Raw genomic sequence first — 20077 nt, 5'->3', positions numbered from 1 at the left:
CTGAAGATGGAACAGAACGCCATCGGAAGAAGAAAATATTACGTCGGCATTTGGATCGTTTTCAACTGAAACCAAGCGCAGATACGTCAAGAGAAGTTCTGACTACATAATTAAAAACATCGCTTACACAATGAATGAGGGTATAGAAGCATGGAACCGTGGCCATTTGCTGATAATGCGGAAGTTTGGTCTCGGGATAATGAAGTCGTGGTGACGGAGACCGTGGCACTAGTAGCCATAAGAACATTCGCAGGGATCGGAAGTCTTTAAGTGTAATTCAAAGAACAAAGGTATCCTTTTCTAGATAAAGCTGTGCAGCCTTTACGATGCCTGCCGCGCGTACCTTTTACACCGAGTCATAACAGGCTTATAGCATCGGTTACTGGTCGGCTAAGGCCACATGTGTCGACTGCTGTAGTGAGTATGGGAATGTGGTGGCCGACCAGTTTCCAACGGTCTAGCACATCTCATGTGTAATAACACTCTATTATCCCAGTCACACCCACCAATCGTATACAGAATTACAGAGTATGCCATTGACAGCCATCAAAGCATCATAGCGTACCTTGCTTGTGCCTCGAGCTCGGCTCGAGTCCGACGTGGGAGGGCGTGGGTTATTATTATTAAGGAAAGGGCCTCCCAGTACGTCATATAGACGCCAAGCACATACCCGAATTTGATTTGATATTTGATAATCACGATGTTTCTGGCATGTTTTTTGGATTTGTTTCTCTTTAACATCGACCGTATGTTGAACTCCTTCGACTAGAAATCTCTCTTTTTCGTCGAGCGTCCTCCATCACTTGCTTTCTTTCAATTCATAGTAATAAGGATATCAGCGACAGCATGGATACGCTCCAACGGTTACGGCAATATAGACCAGGACAGGAGCCCCCAGATCGTCACCCATTCCAAACCAGAAACCACAGCGAGGGACCGTCGAATTCTTCATCTCGTTGCCTATCCCCGCCACCAAGTCTTGCGTCCAATATACCCACTCTTTCCGACTCAAATTCACCATCAACGCCGAACAATAACCAGGACCCTTTTCTTCGCACATCAGGCGCCAGACCGGATAGACATTCATGCTCACCGTCCGCATCGGTATCCAGACCAGGATTGAATGTCCTTGCTGGACCCGCTGATTCAGCAGATGAGTGTGGTGAAAGTGATATCTCACCTACAGGACCCAAAGCGACGCGATCTCCGTCGCCGCAATCCAGTGTTCATTCGGATGTTCAGCACCCACAACAATCATTGCCTTGTTCACCTGTACCTGGACCCATTAAGACGTCTACATCCTCTCGTAAAGCGAGAAATAAATCATTTTTGATGAAGACACGGTCGAAAGGAATATTATGGAAGAAATTCAAGCCTGCTTTGGTACTCGAGAACTCTGGGAGCGTCGCGCGGGACCATCTAGCTTCAGAGCGCACGTTTCTGGCGTACGTCCGAACCAGTTTGGCATTGGCGAGCACCGGAGTTGCACTGGTCCAACTTTTCACAATCGCCGATTTAACATCTTGGTCAGCGTATTCATCGACACCCGCGGGTCGCCGAATCCAGCGCTTTGCTCGGCCGCTAGGGGTAACATGCATAGTATTTGCTTTGATTGTTCTAGGAATCGGTGAGTTCAAATTGCCAGCTTTGCTTTACTCGTACGGCCTGATACACTGGGATGTTTTTAGCCGTTTACAGGTACTTCAAAATCCAACACGCACTACCCGAACAGAAATTTCCTGTTGCCCGTATATCCATTGCGTTTATTTCCTTCGTGTTAGGTGCTCTGGTGGTGGTCATATTTGGCGCGCTGTTAAGCGAAAGGGTATGATGATTCCAAACTTCACGGCCTCCCACTGTACATATTATTGTATTAAATTTGCACATCCTCCCTCGTTGAACAATTGTTTTTCAAGATCAACTGTGTTACATCCGGAAACACCAAAATTTGCGCCGCTTCAGACCTAGGAAAAACTCGAGACTTCAACAGTATGATAAATCACAAAAGAGCTTCATTTTTTCTTGCTGGCTCTCCTCACACGCAATTATAGCCATGTGTCACCGGCGCCTAATTGGTTGAATGATTGATTGGCTTTAAAAATGAGATGTATAATTCGGCATCTTCGACAATCCACGGATCTTTAGTTAATATAGCATTTGGAAAAGGAAGGGCAAAGCAGACTGACCACATTGCACCGAAAAGCTATAGGAGTATTACATTAGAATAAGGGAAATGCTTTCACAGGTTTCTTCTCCCAGCGCATCCAAAACACACGCATCGCTTCCTCCCTGTCTATACCTTCATGATATTCAACTGTGCCCAAAGTTTCCTGGAGTCTGGCAGCAACGCTAGGCATGAAGGGTCCCAGACAATGTGCGACGACACGTAATGTCTCTAGACCGACGACACGTGTGGTGTGGACAAGTTGAGGGTGCGTCTCAGCTGCCCATGGCTGGATTTCGTTCAGCACCTTATTGGCCTGATTGGAACATATGAGTACGTGAGAAGGTGTGAATTGCACAAAAGGCATTGCACTCACCACCTTGAGGACTGCCATAATTTCCGCGAGGGCGTTACCTGCCTCAAGGGCATCCATGTTTTTTTCGAATTTCGAGTTCAATGCCAGGGTGTGCCTTAACAGAATGGCATTCCAGTCTCCAGAATCTGTTTCCGCAGAAACACCATCAGGCATGTCTTCTAGAAACGCCTGTTGTATTGACTCATGGATCGGACCCTCGCCACCTTGTGAGCGTTTAAACAGAACAGGGGAGGCGACACGCATGAAGTAGTTCCCGAGCTGGTCTTTAATTTCTCTAAAGTGCTTGTCCACCTGTTCAGCTGACCAATCTGCACAAAAAATAAGTCTTTTACAACGAGGGAAGAAAACGGCACCGACCTGCATCCGACCTCCACCTCCCGCCGACACGCATCATGTAGAAGCGGACGACATCAACACCCCATTTCTTCATAGCCTCCTGCGGGTCTGCCACGTTCCCTAGCGATTTGCTCATTTTCTTCTGCGAAGACGTCCAGTGGGCGTGTGTCAGCAGGGTCTTGGGGAGATGGACTACAGTTCCGGATGACGATAGAGCGAGCAATATGGCGGGGAGGTATATAGCGTGGAAGCGCAGAATATCCTTGCCGATGACTTGTATATCCGCAGGCCAGCCGCCACGAGATTGGGCAGTGACCCACGGATATCCAGCGCCAGTCAGATAGATTAAGAGAGCATCGAACCAGACGTATACCGTCTGCTCAGGGTCGTCGGGGACTTGCACGCCCCACTCGAGTCGCGAGCGTGGACGTGAGATAGAGATGTCGGCGAGGAGTTGACCGTCACCTAGCATGCCTAGTACATCATCATAGTATTGCTCGGGGTACACACTTCCAGGTCTGGATGTGTAGTGTTGCAAGAGAGCGTCGCGCAAGGCAGACAGCTTGAACATGTAGTTTTCCTCGGACGCCCATTCGACGGCAGCACCTGTTTCGATTGAAATCGGCGTGGACGGGGTGGGATATGTAATTTGGGAGTCGGTGTAGAAACATTCGTCGGTGATGGAATACCAGCCCTCGTATCTGCTTTTGTAGATGAAGCCCTTCTCGCAAAGGCTGCGCTGAAATGACCAGTGTCCAGTTTACTAAACGAATGTGAATGAAATGACATACCCAAACATGCTCAACCGTCCGACGGTGTTCTTCAGATGATGTACGCATGAAGCAAGTATTGCTTATGGACGCTGACTCTGCCAAATCCTACACAATGTCAGGTATTTTCTTCACGAAATAACATGAACTCGGACCCGAAATCTTTGGCTAAGTGCATCACAAAACTCCTTCTCCCGACCAGACTGTCCATTGAAGTGTGCCCGAGCCGCTTTTTGGATTTTAAGACCATGCTCATCCGTCCCCGCAAGAAACCTGACGTCCCTTCCTTTTTGTCTCTGGTACCGTGCAAATACATCACCAGTTACCAGTGTGTACAAGTGTCCGATATGAGGTGATGCATTCGGGTAGAAAATGGGTGTGGTGATGTAAAATGGCTTGTCTGTATGTGATGTAGAAGATACCGGGTGTATATTGGTGGAAAATGTACGATATGAAGCTGTTATTGTTCGCCAACGACGACGACCACAACGAAGGAACTGCATAGAACTTTTTTGTACTGCAACCGAGTACTACATTCGGATATGATGGCTGCTGGCGCACGTGATCTCGACGCGTCTAAGTCGCGTCGGTTTCTCCTTTTTGATCCGGATCATGGGGAGTAGATTTGGAAGTATACAGAAGCGGACAGGCGAGCATGGATATAACTATTAGTTGAGGAGAAATAGCTTCGAGAATAACCGTTTAGGTACGCGGCGAATTATAGAACGACCAGTGACTCTCGAAGGCTTCGATGTTACTAATAACCATGCTGACAGTGCTTATACTTCACAGAGCTGTAACTTCTGGAACACTTCGTTTCCTTCAAGGGTCTCAAGAGTCATTGATCATTACATGTAGATATCCACTTCGATAATGCAATAGGACAGATAAAAGGCTAAACATATTCAGCTACACCCCATAAACATCTTGCCTCCAGACGCGCTCAATAAATATGAAATTCAACACAGTTATCTCTCTAGCCCTTCTCCAAATCTCCCTCCCCTTCATGGCACTCGCCAACAGTACACAGACTAAGACATGCAAATCCTTCTGTTGCGATGCTGTTATCCCAGCAGTTACACCGGAAGGAAAGGTCGGGCGTGAGTACTTGCCATGTTATTTGGTTTCTGAGAATGCTTAAATATATTTCCAGTAAACTGTGTTAAAGCGACGGATGCGTGCAGCTCTGGTCTTGTCAGTGCATGCTGTGATGGATTTGTAAGTTCGAAGATCTGCTAAGCTTATTGAAAAATTAATCCATGTGTTAGGCTCGTCTTGGAGAGACGACTGGGAATACCATCAACTGCAAGTAGAGGGCTCAACTGTCCCACCGTTTGACCTTGCGGAAAAGAATGACGCAGTGTTGCATCATATTTGCGGTAGTCCTGGCCCTGTGGCATATGTTTATAGAGACATCCAATATAAACGTTTAGCGAAATGCAAGGAAGTCGCAATTTTGTTTCTGCAGGAAGTAGATACAATACATAATAAGAAAATACGAATTTAAACGAGTTCCTGTGGAGCACAAAGCCCATTACCTCGCCTAACAGCTTGCGAGAAGGCCTCAAAATTAGACCACGGAAACAAAATCTTCGACCCGTCTCTACGCATATCTTCTAACGCCTCCTGAGTACACGGTCTGAAGCGGCTATCTGGGGGCACCAATGCATTACTATAGTCCCCTACCAGTCCGAAAACCCCGTACTCCTGCAACAAACCTAAGCAAGTAATGGAAAAAACAAGGCAAAAAACTCACGTTGCATACGGAGGGAAACCAAGTACTTTGTATTTTACCTTGGATTGGGTCGAAAATTCTGCTTCGAATAAACAGTAGTGTCTGGTAAAAAGATTTGCAATTACTTGAGAAAAATCAGCCACCTGTCTTCGTAGTTACACGTACCCCATATTTTGGTAATGGTGTGTTGCTCAAACGAGGAACCAAGCGACGAATTTCGACCTCGCTGAAGATTCCCCATACTTCAGTCGATGGGTCGCTGGGGTGGCAGTATTTAATACGGTATTTGATGTCGTAGACTCTTTCTCCATTCTGCCAGCATTTAGTAGTGATATAGATACAATAAAGACGGGAAACTCACAGTGGTCCATCCTGGGAGAATATCAGACCTATTCACGGTTCCCATGATCCATTTGGATGTGCGTCTTTCGTTGACATCAGTGATTGCGATAAACACCTCAACAAAATCATTTGTCTACGCAAAGATTTGAAGCCGTGACAGTGAAATATTGAAATCAGGACCGCTTACCTTGTACTTGTACTCCGTGCCTTTCTCATTCATGTAGTCGACCGCAGGGGCACTTACTGCAGAGAGTAGAAGACCGCTTCTGCGGGACATTTTGACAGGTGAGTTGCCATTTCCACAGTCAGACGAAGTCGAAGCGGACGGAGGGTATTCCGCATCCCCCCTGGTTCCAATCGAAAAAGACGAGTCTGAAGGAGAATCCCGGTCCACCTGCAACGCTTTAGCGGAAAACGAGTTGATGCCGTCATAGGGATTCGGGACACTGTTACCCATATTACGCGGCGTGAGGGGATCGTTGCGTGGAGGTAACTCTTCTTCTGATTCGTCATTCCCGGATGTTCGCCAGGAATTGTGGTCGATGATATTTAACTTTTCGGAAGATGTGATCAAAGGCCCGAAATAACTGGGCACTTTTTCAGCTCTTGGAGGAGCATTGATGTGCAATGATGGGGGTGGAGGAGGGTATCGCGAGACATGGGGCTCATACCATCCGCGAGGCGTTTTCGTAGATGATGAAAGGCGTTTCTGTTGAGGATCCTCAAGGTGTGCTTTCTGTATAGCTATCCACGCAGCTGATGCTTCTGGGTCATCAACCTCTACACGTTCTGCATGACTCCAGTCGGAAAAAGTGGTTATAATGCTTAAATGGCTAGCAGATGACATTGTGAAGGGAAAGAAAAAGAGGTGAACTAAGGAGAGAACAACTTGATATTTAAATGTTTGTTCAATATGTGCCACAAAATATGCTGGGTAGGGTGGGCCATTGTCAATACTGTGATGTTGAAAGCACTTGGTATCACTCGGCTAAGGTGACATCGGTGGCACAGTTGGCCACTCAGTGCGGTCGCCATTGTTTACACATTAGGCACCGGGGAGTATAAAGTTTGTCTAAAGCTAACAATCAAAAAAATGGATCGGGTTGTATAAATGCTTTCTAAGATACATACCATATATGTAATGGGTGGGGCGAAACGTGAACGCGACGCGTCAAACGCTTAGAACGCGATATGTCATATCATGCAAATACTTAACAACGTGTTGTCACAAGGCCCTGACATAGCTTTACACGGCCATCAGGAACCGTAAACTGTACAGGTTGTATTGGAAAACTCCCACATGGCTCCGCATCCGAGTCAGTCTGTATAGGCAGTGTTGATACTGCTTTTCTTCTTCCAGTGGGAAAATGCCTTCCCCCTCGTCCAGCATCAAGTCACATCCTAGGCCAAAGGTCGTTGCTGCTAAGGCTGAAGGTCTTAAGTCGCAGCCCGTAGTGGCTTCTCGGCCTGTGCGGGCTCGCAAGTCACAGATCAATGGACCATTGCAATCAATCGACACGTCTCTGAGCGCCCATCCTCGCACAGACCCTATCAACGCCTTGACAATACTGTTAAAGCTCTTGACGTCCCTCCCAACACGGATTGGTGGCTGTCAGTTTAAACTGACTCCAGCAGAACATGCACTCTCGCTCCATCTTGTCAGCATTCTCGATCCCTTCGTTTATCATGGCGTGCGCGCTTTATCTCCAAATATAAATCTCACTGGCACCGCCGATAACTCGACTATCGTATCCTCTCCAGGTCTTGGCCTCATTCAACAGCCCACTGAGATAATCGATGCCATTCTAGCCCATGTTGACTCGCGGAAGGATTTGATTAGTATTGGTTTGGGGTGCAAGCGTCTACACGACATAGTATTTCCAAGGCATTTTGAATACCGAGTCATTCGATGCAAAGTATCTTCAATTGGCGTCTGGAACCACCTCATAACACACAGTTCCCTGGCCCGCAACGTTCGGAAGCTTGAGATTATCGATGAGCGCACCCCAGTCCCGGCATTCAACGCTGCGCACCCGGGACTCCATCGTCCATCGTCCATGCTCATCCCACGCACTATGATGCGGTCTTCTCCCACATCCACTACACTGGGGGGAGGTACGGACCTTGAATCAACCGATGATGAGCTACATATGCATACCAAGCAGGAGCGGTATCTGTCAGCAGCGCTTCTCCGCATGACAGGATTGAAAGAATTCAAATGGTCCTGTAACCATTCGCCCATCTCAATTGCCCGGGTGTGGCCGGCGCTTATGATGCGCGCTGAACATCTGAATTCTGTTGAAATATGTGATAACTTGGTTTTTGGACCTCGCAACGGGCACTGGGCAGTAGTGGACGACGATAGCGAAGAGGATAGCAGTGGAAACGAGGAAGAGGAAGATTCAGGGAGACTTTCAACTTTGATTAAACATCGACCTACAGTATGTGGTGATCTAATTTACGATGAACTGAATTCTCATTATATCGTAGCTGGAGGCAATGGAGAGCGTTGTATTCCGCTCGACCCCGCACAGCTATGGTGCCTCTAAACTTCCTGAGCTTACCCGTATATCTACAATGTTGTATCAATGTTCGAACCTCAAGGTACATTCTCAACTCATCATTTGTTGATTTTCCTTTGGTATATATATCCACTAACCTACAACCCACGGCAGAATATTGAAATTGGGTATATTACCCCACGCTCTGCCAGCGGATCAACACAAGCTCACGCACTTATCGCCAATAACACAACGGCTCCTCAACGTGCAAGACCACTTGCAGACGATTTTCTTGTAAACAGCGTGATTGACAGGCAGCCGAAATTCGCCCACCTCACACACATGACTCTTACGAACCTTCGATGTACTTCCCCAGTGGCACCGTCTGCATTCCTTGCTGCCCATACAATGCTAGAAGTACTTCACCTTGACCTGGTCATTCAGACCAGTGGTAATGGGACGAACCCTCTACAACTCCCTCCAGGCTCTTTGCCTCACCTTCGCGAAATAAAGGCTTCGAGGGATGTCATTAACTCTATCTTACAGTGTCCAACAGTTGATATAAAGCATAGACCTTTGGAGGTTATCAAAGGCTTCAAGCTCTCCGGACACTCCGCTTCATCATCCAGCGTCAGTGTAGATGCTGCATTTTTACAGAACCTCCGCACGGCGGCAGGATCTGGAATTCGCCGTGTAGAAATGTTGGGCTGGCACGATATCGATGAGGTCAAACGACTTGTGGCCTGCGTGCCGGGAGTTCAACACTTAGATGTGGGTAGGAGAATCGGAGGCAGTGGCGAGAGAAACGGAGGGGTGGTTGAAAAGAACATGCTCGAGTGGACTGACTTAATGACGACATTACCTGAGCTGGTCAGCATGCACGGTGTGCGCTTCTTCTATGAAGTCTCTTCCTCTGGCTCTGGTAGCGCTGGAGGTGGTGGCAACGCGAACATCCCTGGTGTTTCTGGTGCAAGTGTATCACCACACCATGTTTACGACCCGGCGGACTCGACACCCAATTCCAATGGACCGACTCACTTGCCAGCGTCTATTCCTCCTCTTCCGCAGATCAACCCGAACATTTCAATGATGGAACGGAGTCGTTTGCGCAAGAATGACGAAACTGCAAGCTTGCTTGCTTGGAAATGTCGCAAACTTCGGAGGGTTGACCATTGGGAACCATCCGTCAACTCAACTGGAGATAGAAAGGTGGTAGTTCTTCTCAGAGATGGGAATACGGTTGGAGACGGGGAGAACAAGGTTAGATGGGAGGTTAGGAAGGTCAAAGCCTGATATTAAATTTGAGTTTGACTTTGGTATTCAATGTATATTTGATTACCATACAAAGCACAATATTTATCGTATATCCTTCGAGCCTTTAAGTTACTCGGACCTCGCTGCGAGTGTCAATTCATAACCACCTTAAGATGAAAAAATCCAAGACAGTAATCGAGACTCGAGGTCGCTTGAACCCCTTTGCAAGCAAATCTTACATATTCGTTACCTGGAAATTTCTCAGCACCTGGGCATTTCTCAACAGAAATAGCGACAGTGCGAGTCTGTTAGGCATAAATGTTCCACCGTGGAAGTTTACCTTAACGCTTTGTAGCATGCACGTTTGTGGATAAAGAAAGAATTGGGTTTTTCAATTTATAATTATAGTCGTTCCCATACAAAATTAGCATCAATGGTATTCAAGGCGCTCTTATACAGCGCTCAAGAAACTCCACTTTTTGTTTTGACAGATAGTTCAAATTGTTTGTGGAGTAGGGAATGTAGAATGTGGGAGTCCTCGATAACTGCCAATGTGGGCGACCCATTGCTGTATGGTATTCCTTGGCTAAGAATGTTTCTGGGTGCATTAAATGTCAATGAACGACGCGTCAAGTAAGGTCATCATCTAGTGCTGAGTGAAGGAGCAGAGAACTCTACAGGAGGACTTACACCTAAATCTATCCCAGTAAGTGCTATTAGCAGACTCGGTTATTTTTGGCCATAAAATTATTCTTCAACCCTCACGCTATTCATGAGATAGGACATATGGATCTGGAATTATATTTTCAGACTGGCCTTATTCTACTATGCAGAAAGTCCCGTGAAGATTGAAAGCCAAAACAAAAAACGTATAAAGGCCGACTTGACTTGGTCAAAGCGAATTGCTACACCCAAGGCCTATTAGTACTCCAGCACACTGAATCGTACCTAAGAATGTTCATCCTTCGCGCATATCCTCTTCTAGCGCTCGCAGTAACGTTCGTCAGCGCCGCTGTGCTTCCAGAAAGCGAATTCGAGCGCCGCTGTTTACCCGCTGGTTCGACATGCTTCTTGACCAACCCAGGCGTATGTTGCACTGAGACGTGCACTTGCGGTATTTCGTGCTCAATTGAGCAGGAGGCTGGCCAAGTACCCGCCGTAAGTGCGATAACATGATAATGCTCAGACTGGACTAAATTACGATAATAGTTCTGCGCCACGACCTTTGAGGGAGACATCCCTTAAGTGAGAGATCCCAACATAGATTTGGGTAAAGAAGGACGTTGGAAAAGGATGCTAGATATAAATTCGAAAATAAAACTGTGCACCATTTCTCAAAATGCACCACCGTCGAGATTTGAGAAAGGTCTTAAATGAGATATTGCTTTTACGAAAGCCATAGCATACAGAGAAAGACAACGCGAAAAAGCGAGGAAATGGGATAGGAAGTTTATCAACACAAGTACACAATACACGATGAATAACAAGGTAGAATACACAGCTATTTCATAAAATTACACGTCATCATCAACAAGATCCCACCCATCTTCTTCATCTTCTTTTGGGGTGTCTAATATCCTCTCTTTGGGCTTTACACCGCCAACCCCTGTGCGGCTTGCAGGGTGTCTTGTACGAGGTCTGGAGGAGGGATTGGCAGTTGTAGCTTGTAGGAGTTGTGCAAAGTCTAAAGGAAAAGACGGTGGCGTAGGAGGTGGAAGTGTAGGGTATGATTCGTGCGACTTCCTGAATGATAGTTAGTGCATATTCATTTGTAAGATGATGATATGACACGCACTTGCCTAGGTCGGCGCTGCAGCAGACCATCCAAAGGTTACTGAGTATATCCCCTGCTTGACTAAGTGGCACGTCGACGTTCTGAGTGAATGCGAGATAACAGACATCATACAGAAGCATGGATAAGGCGGTCATAAAGGAAGATTGCAAGGAAGATTCAGGGGGGTCAGATGCCAATACAGACGCGGTCAGAGTAAAGGGGGAAGAGTGGGTAGCCGAATCGCTATGAGACACTTGTTTAGGAATGATAGATGACGGCGGTGGTGTTGGAACAGAGGAAGAGGTCAGGTGCAGTGGATGTTTGGTATACCATCTGAATGTCAACCGTCAACCAAAACTAATTTTCAAGCAAACTGACAATCATACCTCGCCCAACCACCATATTCGCCGCCCTTTGATGCCCCTATCCAAGGTTGGCCAACGCCTAGCTTACCACCAGTCCATATGATCTCAAAAGGAAGCTTTATGCCCAAATAGAACGTAAGAAGTGACAAAAAGTGAATCGTGTGTGTCAGGACAGCGTTGATATGATCTGGTGGGTATCCTTGTTGATTATTAGTGCTGCGCCGAAGGATAATGAACATGCTCCATACGTCGTATATCTCCGGGAACGGGGAGAATGAGATCGCCAATTGTCCATTCACCTTTGGTCCCTGCTTTGCCGCCAATGGGTGGCCTACCACCCACTTCAACTACGTTGAACACTTCCACAAGTTCCTGAACAAGTCCCGATCGCGCCCGAGCTATAGTTGCTGATATACTGAGAAGAGCCTCTGACTCTCGACTTGGCGGGAAGGTTTGTGGCAAGGCGGTAGTCGAATGGAGATTGGAAGGCCTAGACGACGACGTTTGGAGTTTTGCAGCAGACAATGTTCGACGTCTTGAGGCTAGTGTTTCGCGTAACGTTCGCAATCGATCGCGTTCTGCAACAGAATTAGCGCTTTGCATCATACGGGTGTTGAATTGAGACAGACTCTTCTCATTCTCTTTCCTTAATTTAGCCAAGCCAACTTGAAGTTCTTCTACTTGCCTCTGACGATCAGCAAGAGCTGCTCTGGTCAATCGAGCCGGAAACATTGTCTCATCAAGAGAGTTCGTCGCTTTTGATACATGTTCATCCCTGTCGAGAGCATAGTGTTTGGTTTGTTGTTGAAAGTCATGTACGCTGTAGGCAACGATAAGGCGAAGATTTCGGAGAATTGAAAAGGTAAAGACTTTACTGAGTTTTCAAGCAGTTTTCACAGTAGAATTGACGTTGCTTGAGTTCGCATATTTTGCAGTCCATCAAAGGTACGAAGGGGGTAACTTGGTGTAAACTGTCGTGTGGCACCAAGTTGGTGGGCGCCCATAGTGAGAGTCAGAGAGGACGGTTTCGGGTCACAAAAGTACTAAGCACGTGATATCTCACCTCTGACACGGGACCGCAGCGCGTCGTCGTTGCGTTTAACTTCCTTTTTCTCTGAGAGATGGATCTCGTAAACCACATGCGCTGACCATCTGTGGAACGTCTTTAGGCACACAAATAGAAGAAAAATGGCTGTGAGTATGTCATTATATAAATGTCATTGTACAATACTGCGTTGAGTATTGTACCTGCAATAGTAGAACTTGAATGTCCCATGTAGTAGTAAGGCATGATTCACTAACTTACTATATAATCTTGATATTTTGTAAGGAATCTATTGATCAATGTTTTCTACACCAGATACCCCTTTTGACCTATGCTCGACTCCTTGCCATTCGGAAAAAGCACCTGCTCACGGGCAACAACAATTCCATCTCCCAGCTCGTATGCGTCAGTGTCCATCGTATGGGTAGCCGCTGTAGTTACCCCTGTCCTAATACGAGCAGTAGTACTGTTACTCCCTCCCTCATAGCCAGGTTCGATCCCAATTCTCATACGGCTATTTAGAACCACCATCATTGAATTGGAATAAAACTTGGCCAAAGTTTCGGAAGGTGTTAAATAGTAGGATGGCTGACTGGGTAAAACAACCAGGACAAGATCTAGAATAGCTACCGCAGCTAAATATACGAATCAGGAACTTAGTTCATATCCAAAAGATATAAACATACCAGTAATGGATCCAGTCTCGATGACCAAAGTAATCACTCGCTTCAGAAGCGCATTTGTTTCCTTCATTGTACCAGATCCTCGTTTCAAAAGCTGGGTTCATTAGCAGAGTCACAATTCTCGAGAGGTCTAAACCTACGTAGTAAGTCATAACAACGGCAATGATAACATCGCACGCAGCACTTCCACCATTCCATATCTGACAGCATCTTGTCAACAGTTGTTAATTATTTTAATAGGCATCTACTTACACCGGCAGAGATGGAATATGAGCGACCTAGAAGATGACTGAAAAGAACTGCCCGCTTTAGAATTATTCCAGCGGCTAGAGCACCCGCTAGCTGCACAGTTGCAAGCTTGTAGTAACGTTTAGATTATGCTATTTCCCGACGGTGTTAAATCCCTCACCAGTAGGATAACACCTGCTACCCAGTACGATTGTGCCAAAACACTTATTCGATATGCATAAAATGCTTCAGCTATAAAAGCGACTGTGGTGCTGCGTTAGATTAACACAGTGTAAGGAACATATCACTGACCAATTCCGGTAATAATGGGCACCTCAAACCAGGCGAGGTCAACCTTGTTAAAGTCCGCAAATTGTCCATAACCACTTCCAAAGACGGTAAATGCAGAATTGGTGATCATCATTGTCTGGGTGAACTCAAGAGCGAAGACCGTCCAAACCAGAATTTTATTTCTCTTGGGGTCTCTGGGGAAGGCGAGATGATAAAGATCTATTCAAACATGGTGTTAGTTGATAATTTGTAAACTGACAACCATTCTCACAAACTTGGACACACAAGGCGCCGAAAAGACCCCAATGGAATAGAAAACCTAAAATCTGTGAATATTTTAATGTAGTGTAATAATTGATAACCGCTGTGACTAACTCGAGGGCCCGTCCTGCAAGAATAGAAATTCAATACACTTCCTATGGTTGATAAAATGTGGTAACATACTTGACGACGATATTGTCGGGGATATTGACAACAGTGCCGTTAGAAGACATAAATGAACACTTTATCTGGCAGAGGAAAGTTGTAAAAACGCGGGATCCAACGATTCAGTTTATCTATTATTCGAGTGCGATAAAATTAATGCATCTGCGCCATCGAATGCCTCAGGCTCTATTCCTGGACCCTTGTTACAATTATTATAAGATCCATTCTCCCACAAAGTCTTTCGAGTGGTGGCTTGATGATCTATCAAGTGAGTTTAATACAAGAAGGCGAAAAATTTGGAAGAGATTTCCAGCATGCAGGATCTCCATCCCTATGAATTTATACAGTATAACATTTGGACCTACAAATCTCTATTGCTATAAACCTTTAGCCGAAGCAGTTGCGTGCGAGATCACAGCAGAAATCTCAATGTTATTTTAAGATGTGCACAAGCCGCCATCGAAACAAATCTGTTGTCCTTCAAAGGGACGATAATAGAGGATTAGCAGCTATAAGCGCAATAGGTTAGTACTTTAAACCTAAGCAATCCTTGACGTTGATGGCAAATCTGAAATTAGTGACTACCACCTAAGTCTGCCTCACCAAGATTCTGTGTCTGGTGTGAAACGATGGCTATAACGGAAGCCTGCTATATACAAGGTCGGTTCTAAAAGTTTAGATGGATTCCTATACTCAGGGCCATTGGGCACCCGCGCCTAAAATTTGCTGTACATATATGCTACCTCCGCAACATGTCCTAAATCGAGTAGGCCTGATGGACGAACTTAGACGCTACTATTAATATTCAGCGCTCTAAATATTGAGCCCTATATATGACCCACAAAACCTTTCACATGTGTCTTAAGAGAAAGGTGTATTTTTGCGTATTCTCCTGGTACATTTGTCACCTCTTTTAGTTTATAACATGTACATTTGCTAAGCCTCCAGCAACTGCAACACATGAATTTACAATCAGCCTGCGACAGACTTTATTGGACATGCGCTACTACTGTTAATGTTAACCACAGAGAACGACACTGTCGTCATTGGTTTAACGACTCTCACAAGTTCATCACGGCGAATGATATTACATCGACTTCCGTGTCACCGCCGTTTATTTCTTCTCATTCGTCCACGAGTGAAATGGCAATCGAGCGCTCATTGCTGCTATCTCCGAAGGGAGGCAGCTCATTTCCATTATCTTTTTTAATCCAAGACTCTATTTACTACTGATCACTTTTAATAGGTCAAGCAGATGATTTGTAGATTTTTCACTTGTTTCCCCTGCATTGCAATTACAATGACCCATATTCCGACTTCTTGATTTGCTTTGAAACCATACCAGTCGAGACCGTCATATTCTTCATATCATCATCGTTTTTACCTGGGTCGGAGTATTGTGTAGGATTGCTAACATCGATGTCCTTTGAGATCTCATAAAAACAGTAACATTCAATCAGAAACCTGACCTTTCTTTCTAAACAAGTGTATAAATTGACCGTACAAAATATATCACTTGGAAACCGCCGATAACAATGACATTGAGATAGCCCAAAAGGATCCATGATTTTTGAGAGGATTGATATTAAGCTGAACAGATTCAGATGAGAGTGTGGACGGTGATAATGATGGTAGCACGCTGATAACTGTGCTTTGTTCTGACAGTGTTTTGATTTCTGCGAGCAGGGATTTTGTACTCTCCTTTCTCACTGACTGCCGACATTGACGATTAAGGGTATATGAGTGTTCTTCTACTTATATCTAAATCAGCGTTTAGCAAAGTATTGGGGTTCTCGGCCTGAGCTAACCATAATGTAGAAGCGTTAAAATTTTTGGTCATTACATATACATTTCTTTTAGGTGATTGACTACTTGGATGTACCCAAAGAATATTCGTCATCAGCATCTCGTGAATCACCGCGACCACTGTGTGTACCCATAGCTAGAGCCCCCCTTAGCTCGAAAGTCTCCCCTTCGTGCATTACCTGGCGATGAACGCTGATTCCAGGATTGGCTCGGAACGGCCCAACGCCTCTCCCCATCGCGGATGTCGCCCCAGAAATATTGTCGTTGACTTCACTGTGCTCCTTCCCATATGCAATAATTCTGCTGTTGAATACTGCCATCATCGAGTTGGAGTATACCTTTGCTAAGAGAACCGAAGGAATTTGGTAGTACGCCGGCTTGGATGGAAGGACGGAGAGAATAAGATTAATTATTGCTATAGCGGCTGGAGAAATAGGATTTGTTGTCAGGACAAAAATAGACGTTATCATAGTGAGCAAAGAGGTTCATAATTGGTCGAGGCATTCAGTTTCCTCAAGAGCTTACCTGTAACAGTCCCCGTTTCGATTACCAGCCTAATCACCCTTCTGACAATTACATTGGTCGTTTTCATACTCTCGGATCCTCGTTTACTTAGCTGGAAGTTATTCGTTACCCGGTCCTGGACATACCAAAAATGGTCATGCAAATTTACTCACATAATAAGTCATGCATATCGCGATGATGGCGTCACACAAGGCGCTTCCTCCATTCCAGATCTGAATGCCCAGGTCAGCAACACATCACCTTCTATAGATTAAAACTTACAGCAGCTGTAATTGAGTAGTCTACACCCAGTAGCCGACTGAACATGTCTGCGTTTTTGAGAACCACTGCAGCCGCAATTGACCCTGCGAGCTGAACCGTGGCAAGCTGTGCAATGGGTGCAGTTAGTGGAAAATTTGTCCGACTCAACGCAAACTTACCACTACAATCACACCTGCTACATAGTACGATTGAGACAAGAGGCTAATGCGATACGCATAGAAGCCTTCTGCAATAAATGCGACTAATTATAAATAATAGAGCAAGGGGATCAGCCACATAACACCATTTGTGTAATAATATTGAAATCATACCAATTCCACTTATCACTGGTACATCAAGCCATGCCAAATCAACGGCATTGTAGACTGCAAAATTCCCATATCCGGTAGCGAAAACATGATACGCGGATATCGTCACTATGATAGTCTGCAGAACTTCGAACGCGAAGATGGTGTATACAAGGACCTTGTTTCGCAGGGGGTCATTGGGAAAGGATAGGTAGTACATGACTGCGGAAATGCAGGTACAAAATAACCGACATGAGTATTCGTATCATATCAGAAGTATATTTACTAACAAACTTGCATCGTGAGGAGGCCGAATAGCCCATAGTTGAAAAGATATCCTATCAGCTTTAGTTTATAAATGTCAGCTTTAGCGCAAGGCAGGCTCAGGGGAGAGCTACTGAGATAGCTCTGTTGGTATAAAGCTCGAAACTACGTACTCTGGGTCCAACTCTATTTCACAACTGTTTAAGCAATCTCTAAGGTCGTTCCTGAACAGAACAGAGCTTACTTTGAAGCCACGTCCGGTGGTAAGGGAGGTAATGCTGTCGCCATGGCTGATGATAGGATTCGAGATATTCAGGCGGAAGGAAATGCATAAATCATTGATCATCTCACTATTTAACTCGGCTTCGTGGATTCTAAAGGTGACAGCCTTGACGTCGTAGTGAGCGTCAGACCCGACGCTGAAGCTAGTGGTTTATCAATGAGGGTCATAATGTCGAGTTATTTATACCAGGACATGGGTGTATATTGGATGTTTTGGGCTGCATAGCACATGTTTATTCACAGAGATGTCGTCGCCCCTATTACAATACGACAATACAATATTCTTAACAAAATTTATGACACTTCATATATAATACTAATAGATGATTTGCCCGCTGTGGTTCCTTTGTAAGTAAAAGGCACATGTCAGCCGTGGTTAGCGAACACATCACTCAATCTCTAACTTTGATGGCGCAAATACCCGAGGAAAGGCTGTGCGTAACTCACTTGTTATGGCAGGATAGATTTGCGCTGGTAATCAAGGTTACAGACGTGGATTACTGTGGGAAACTGTTCAGCAACCGGTTACGCTGCGAGCATTGGAGCGTGTGTAAACAATTAAATGAGATGCTTTCCAATTTCTCCACGGACTGATTCCCATCAGCACATTGTGGGAGAGCGTATTCCTAGAAAAGCGGTATCTTTTCTCGCTGCTCTAGAGAATAAAGTCATCATGACCCATGACTCAGGGGCTTTCAAGAGCTACTTGATATCTGCCTACTTTAATGGAAACGGGCAACAGCATCAAACCCAAGACAGCTATGCCGAGTAATCAGCACTTCCATGTCATAACCAGTGTATTAAATTATCACAAAGATGCAGAAATAGGGCCCGATTTAATTTTTTCAAGGTTAAGTAAGCACTACTGGTTTAGCTATCGCATACGTACCCCCTATCCATCGTGTTTCTTTTCCCAAGGCACGCGACGCGTAGAACGGATAATCACGTGTCGTTAAATTGAACGCGTATCACGGCGGGCAAAAGTGCTGACTAGTCAGCCTGGGAGTTGGTCTGACCAGTCACCTGACCAGTGTGCTGACTAGTCACCTGACTAGTCATGTAGCTGTCACGCATTTACTGTCACGCTGCTAAGTTTCTGTAATTCCGCTCATTGATTGTAGAACAGAGGATTTCTTTTCTATGCCCCAGACTTACACAGGGCGGGCGTCGTGTGCCTTCTAAACAACGTCGGGTGACCGTGCACAAGTACTCTGAAAGCGTGATTAGTTATCCATTTGTTTGAATAATGACCGAATTTCAACCAAACACAAGAAATATCCAATTCCGAGTCATTCATTACTTTTCCTCAGTGACAGTGCTTCGGAAGACAATGGTTTATTCCCATTTAATCTTATGTTACTGAACTCATTTACCAATACCTAACCAGCGTGACAACATTTGTGTGACCTCTCCTGACTGGTCAGTTGATTCGTCACGGAACGCGTCACGATATGGTCACGGGACTGGTCAGACCAACTCCCAGGCTGACTAGTCAGCACTTTTGCCCGCCGTGTATGCTCAAGTCTTATCACCTTTTTACGATTCCTTTATCAATTCCTCGATTCTGTTTCTCAAAATGATATAATAACACCCCGATTGCAAGCGCCCGCCACAAAGAAAGGGATCGCCCAGAAAAATTAACATGGCAGCTGGAATTGAGATGGTGATAATCAACAATGTGACGCTCCTCAAAGACTTTCCATCGCTTATGGTCGGCTTCTTGTAGTAGAAGGGACATGTCACCGTCGCGAATGGAGAAAACCTTGATGGAAAAGTACTGCGTGGTGGAGAGTACACATCCGCTAATACTCTCGCCTCCGATCCAGAGAGAAAAAGCCAGCGTAGGATCAACTGGGCCAGTGATGGCAAGGATAGCGGCGTGCATAGCAGCCAAAATCGCAAGCTTTCTGGAAGGCGATTGGTGAGTAACCTGCTTTACTATGGGAGCGAGACAATAACAGTTGTGGAGACTCTATTCCATTCTTACACTGCTGGTGCCATCCGCGTATCAGAGGACCATATTCTGACTCTCTGAGACAGTAGCAAACTATTCAAATCGAGCCACATATCCTGAACCTATACCCAAGAGGACAACGTTAAATTTCCGCCATGAGGATTGCTTTAATGAGGATTGTATGAGTGGGCATCGTCGGACAAGCCAAAGATACTCTGGAATTTTATGCTATTTTATGTAGCAGGAAGGGAGGGCGACAATTACCGCCGAAGCTGGTCAGTTGCAGCTTTGACAGTCAGTAATATGCACCTACAACTGCTGACTAGGTACAATCTTCTTGTAGCCTTCGGAGTTACCTTGAGGCCAACCTCTTCAGGTCCTTTGAAACTGCGTCAAGTTAGGGGTTCT

General features: G+C 45.5%; 5 protein-coding genes across 5 annotated transcripts; 2 read left to right on the top strand and 3 right to left on the bottom strand.

Moving 5' to 3' along the window:
- Nucleotides 1-846: 846 nt before the first annotated feature.
- JR316_0009509 (uncharacterized protein) lies at nt 847-1831 on the top strand (the record flags this gene model as incomplete). Its single annotated transcript, XM_047895211.1, has 2 exons — nt 847-1627; nt 1689-1831. The coding sequence occupies 2 exons, from the start codon at nt 847-849 to the stop codon at nt 1829-1831; spliced, it is 924 nt and encodes a 307-aa protein (XP_047744930.1).
- Nucleotides 1832-2219: 388 nt separating this feature from the next.
- JR316_0009508 (putative methionine--tRNA ligase, mitochondrial) lies at nt 2220-6570 on the bottom strand (the record flags this gene model as incomplete). The annotated part of the gene is made up of 10 exons (XM_047895210.1): nt 2220-2480; nt 2541-2848; nt 2898-3615; nt 3668-3754; nt 3802-4046; nt 5185-5353; nt 5403-5483; nt 5547-5693; nt 5743-5856; nt 5911-6570. 10 exons carry the CDS (start codon nt 6568-6570, stop codon nt 2220-2222), a joined length of 2790 nt encoding a protein of 929 aa, XP_047744929.1.
- Nucleotides 6571-7090: 520 nt separating this feature from the next.
- On the top strand, nt 7091-9517 carry JR316_0009507 (uncharacterized protein; the record flags this gene model as incomplete). Its single annotated transcript, XM_047895209.1, has 3 exons — nt 7091-8164; nt 8214-8327; nt 8399-9517. 3 exons carry the CDS (start codon nt 7091-7093, stop codon nt 9515-9517), a joined length of 2307 nt encoding a protein of 768 aa, XP_047744928.1.
- Nucleotides 9518-10992: 1475 nt separating this feature from the next.
- JR316_0009506 (uncharacterized protein) lies at nt 10993-14358 on the bottom strand (the record flags this gene model as incomplete). The annotated part of the gene is made up of 14 exons (XM_047895208.1): nt 10993-11221; nt 11274-11585; nt 11639-11816; nt 11866-12486; nt 12681-12769; nt 12982-13297; nt 13349-13439; nt 13486-13545; nt 13598-13702; nt 13755-13837; nt 13886-14083; nt 14136-14190; nt 14240-14252; nt 14309-14358. 14 exons carry the CDS (start codon nt 14356-14358, stop codon nt 10993-10995), a joined length of 2400 nt encoding a protein of 799 aa, XP_047744927.1.
- A 1800-nt stretch (nt 14359-16158) lies between these two features.
- On the bottom strand, nt 16159-17389 carry JR316_0009505 (uncharacterized protein; the record flags this gene model as incomplete). The annotated part of the gene is made up of 6 exons (XM_047895207.1): nt 16159-16520; nt 16622-16712; nt 16774-16833; nt 16883-16987; nt 17041-17123; nt 17194-17389. The coding sequence occupies 6 exons, from the start codon at nt 17387-17389 to the stop codon at nt 16159-16161; spliced, it is 897 nt and encodes a 298-aa protein (XP_047744926.1).
- Nucleotides 17390-20077: the final 2688 nt, after the last annotated feature.

This window comes from Psilocybe cubensis, chromosome 9 (genome assembly GCF_017499595.1).
Source record: "Psilocybe cubensis strain MGC-MH-2018 chromosome 9, whole genome shotgun sequence".
NCBI classification, from domain to species: Eukaryota; Fungi; Basidiomycota; class Agaricomycetes; order Agaricales; family Agrocybaceae; genus Psilocybe; species Psilocybe cubensis.
The sequence above is the reverse complement of the archived record's forward strand: the minus strand, read 5'-3'. Positions and strand labels throughout refer to the sequence as shown.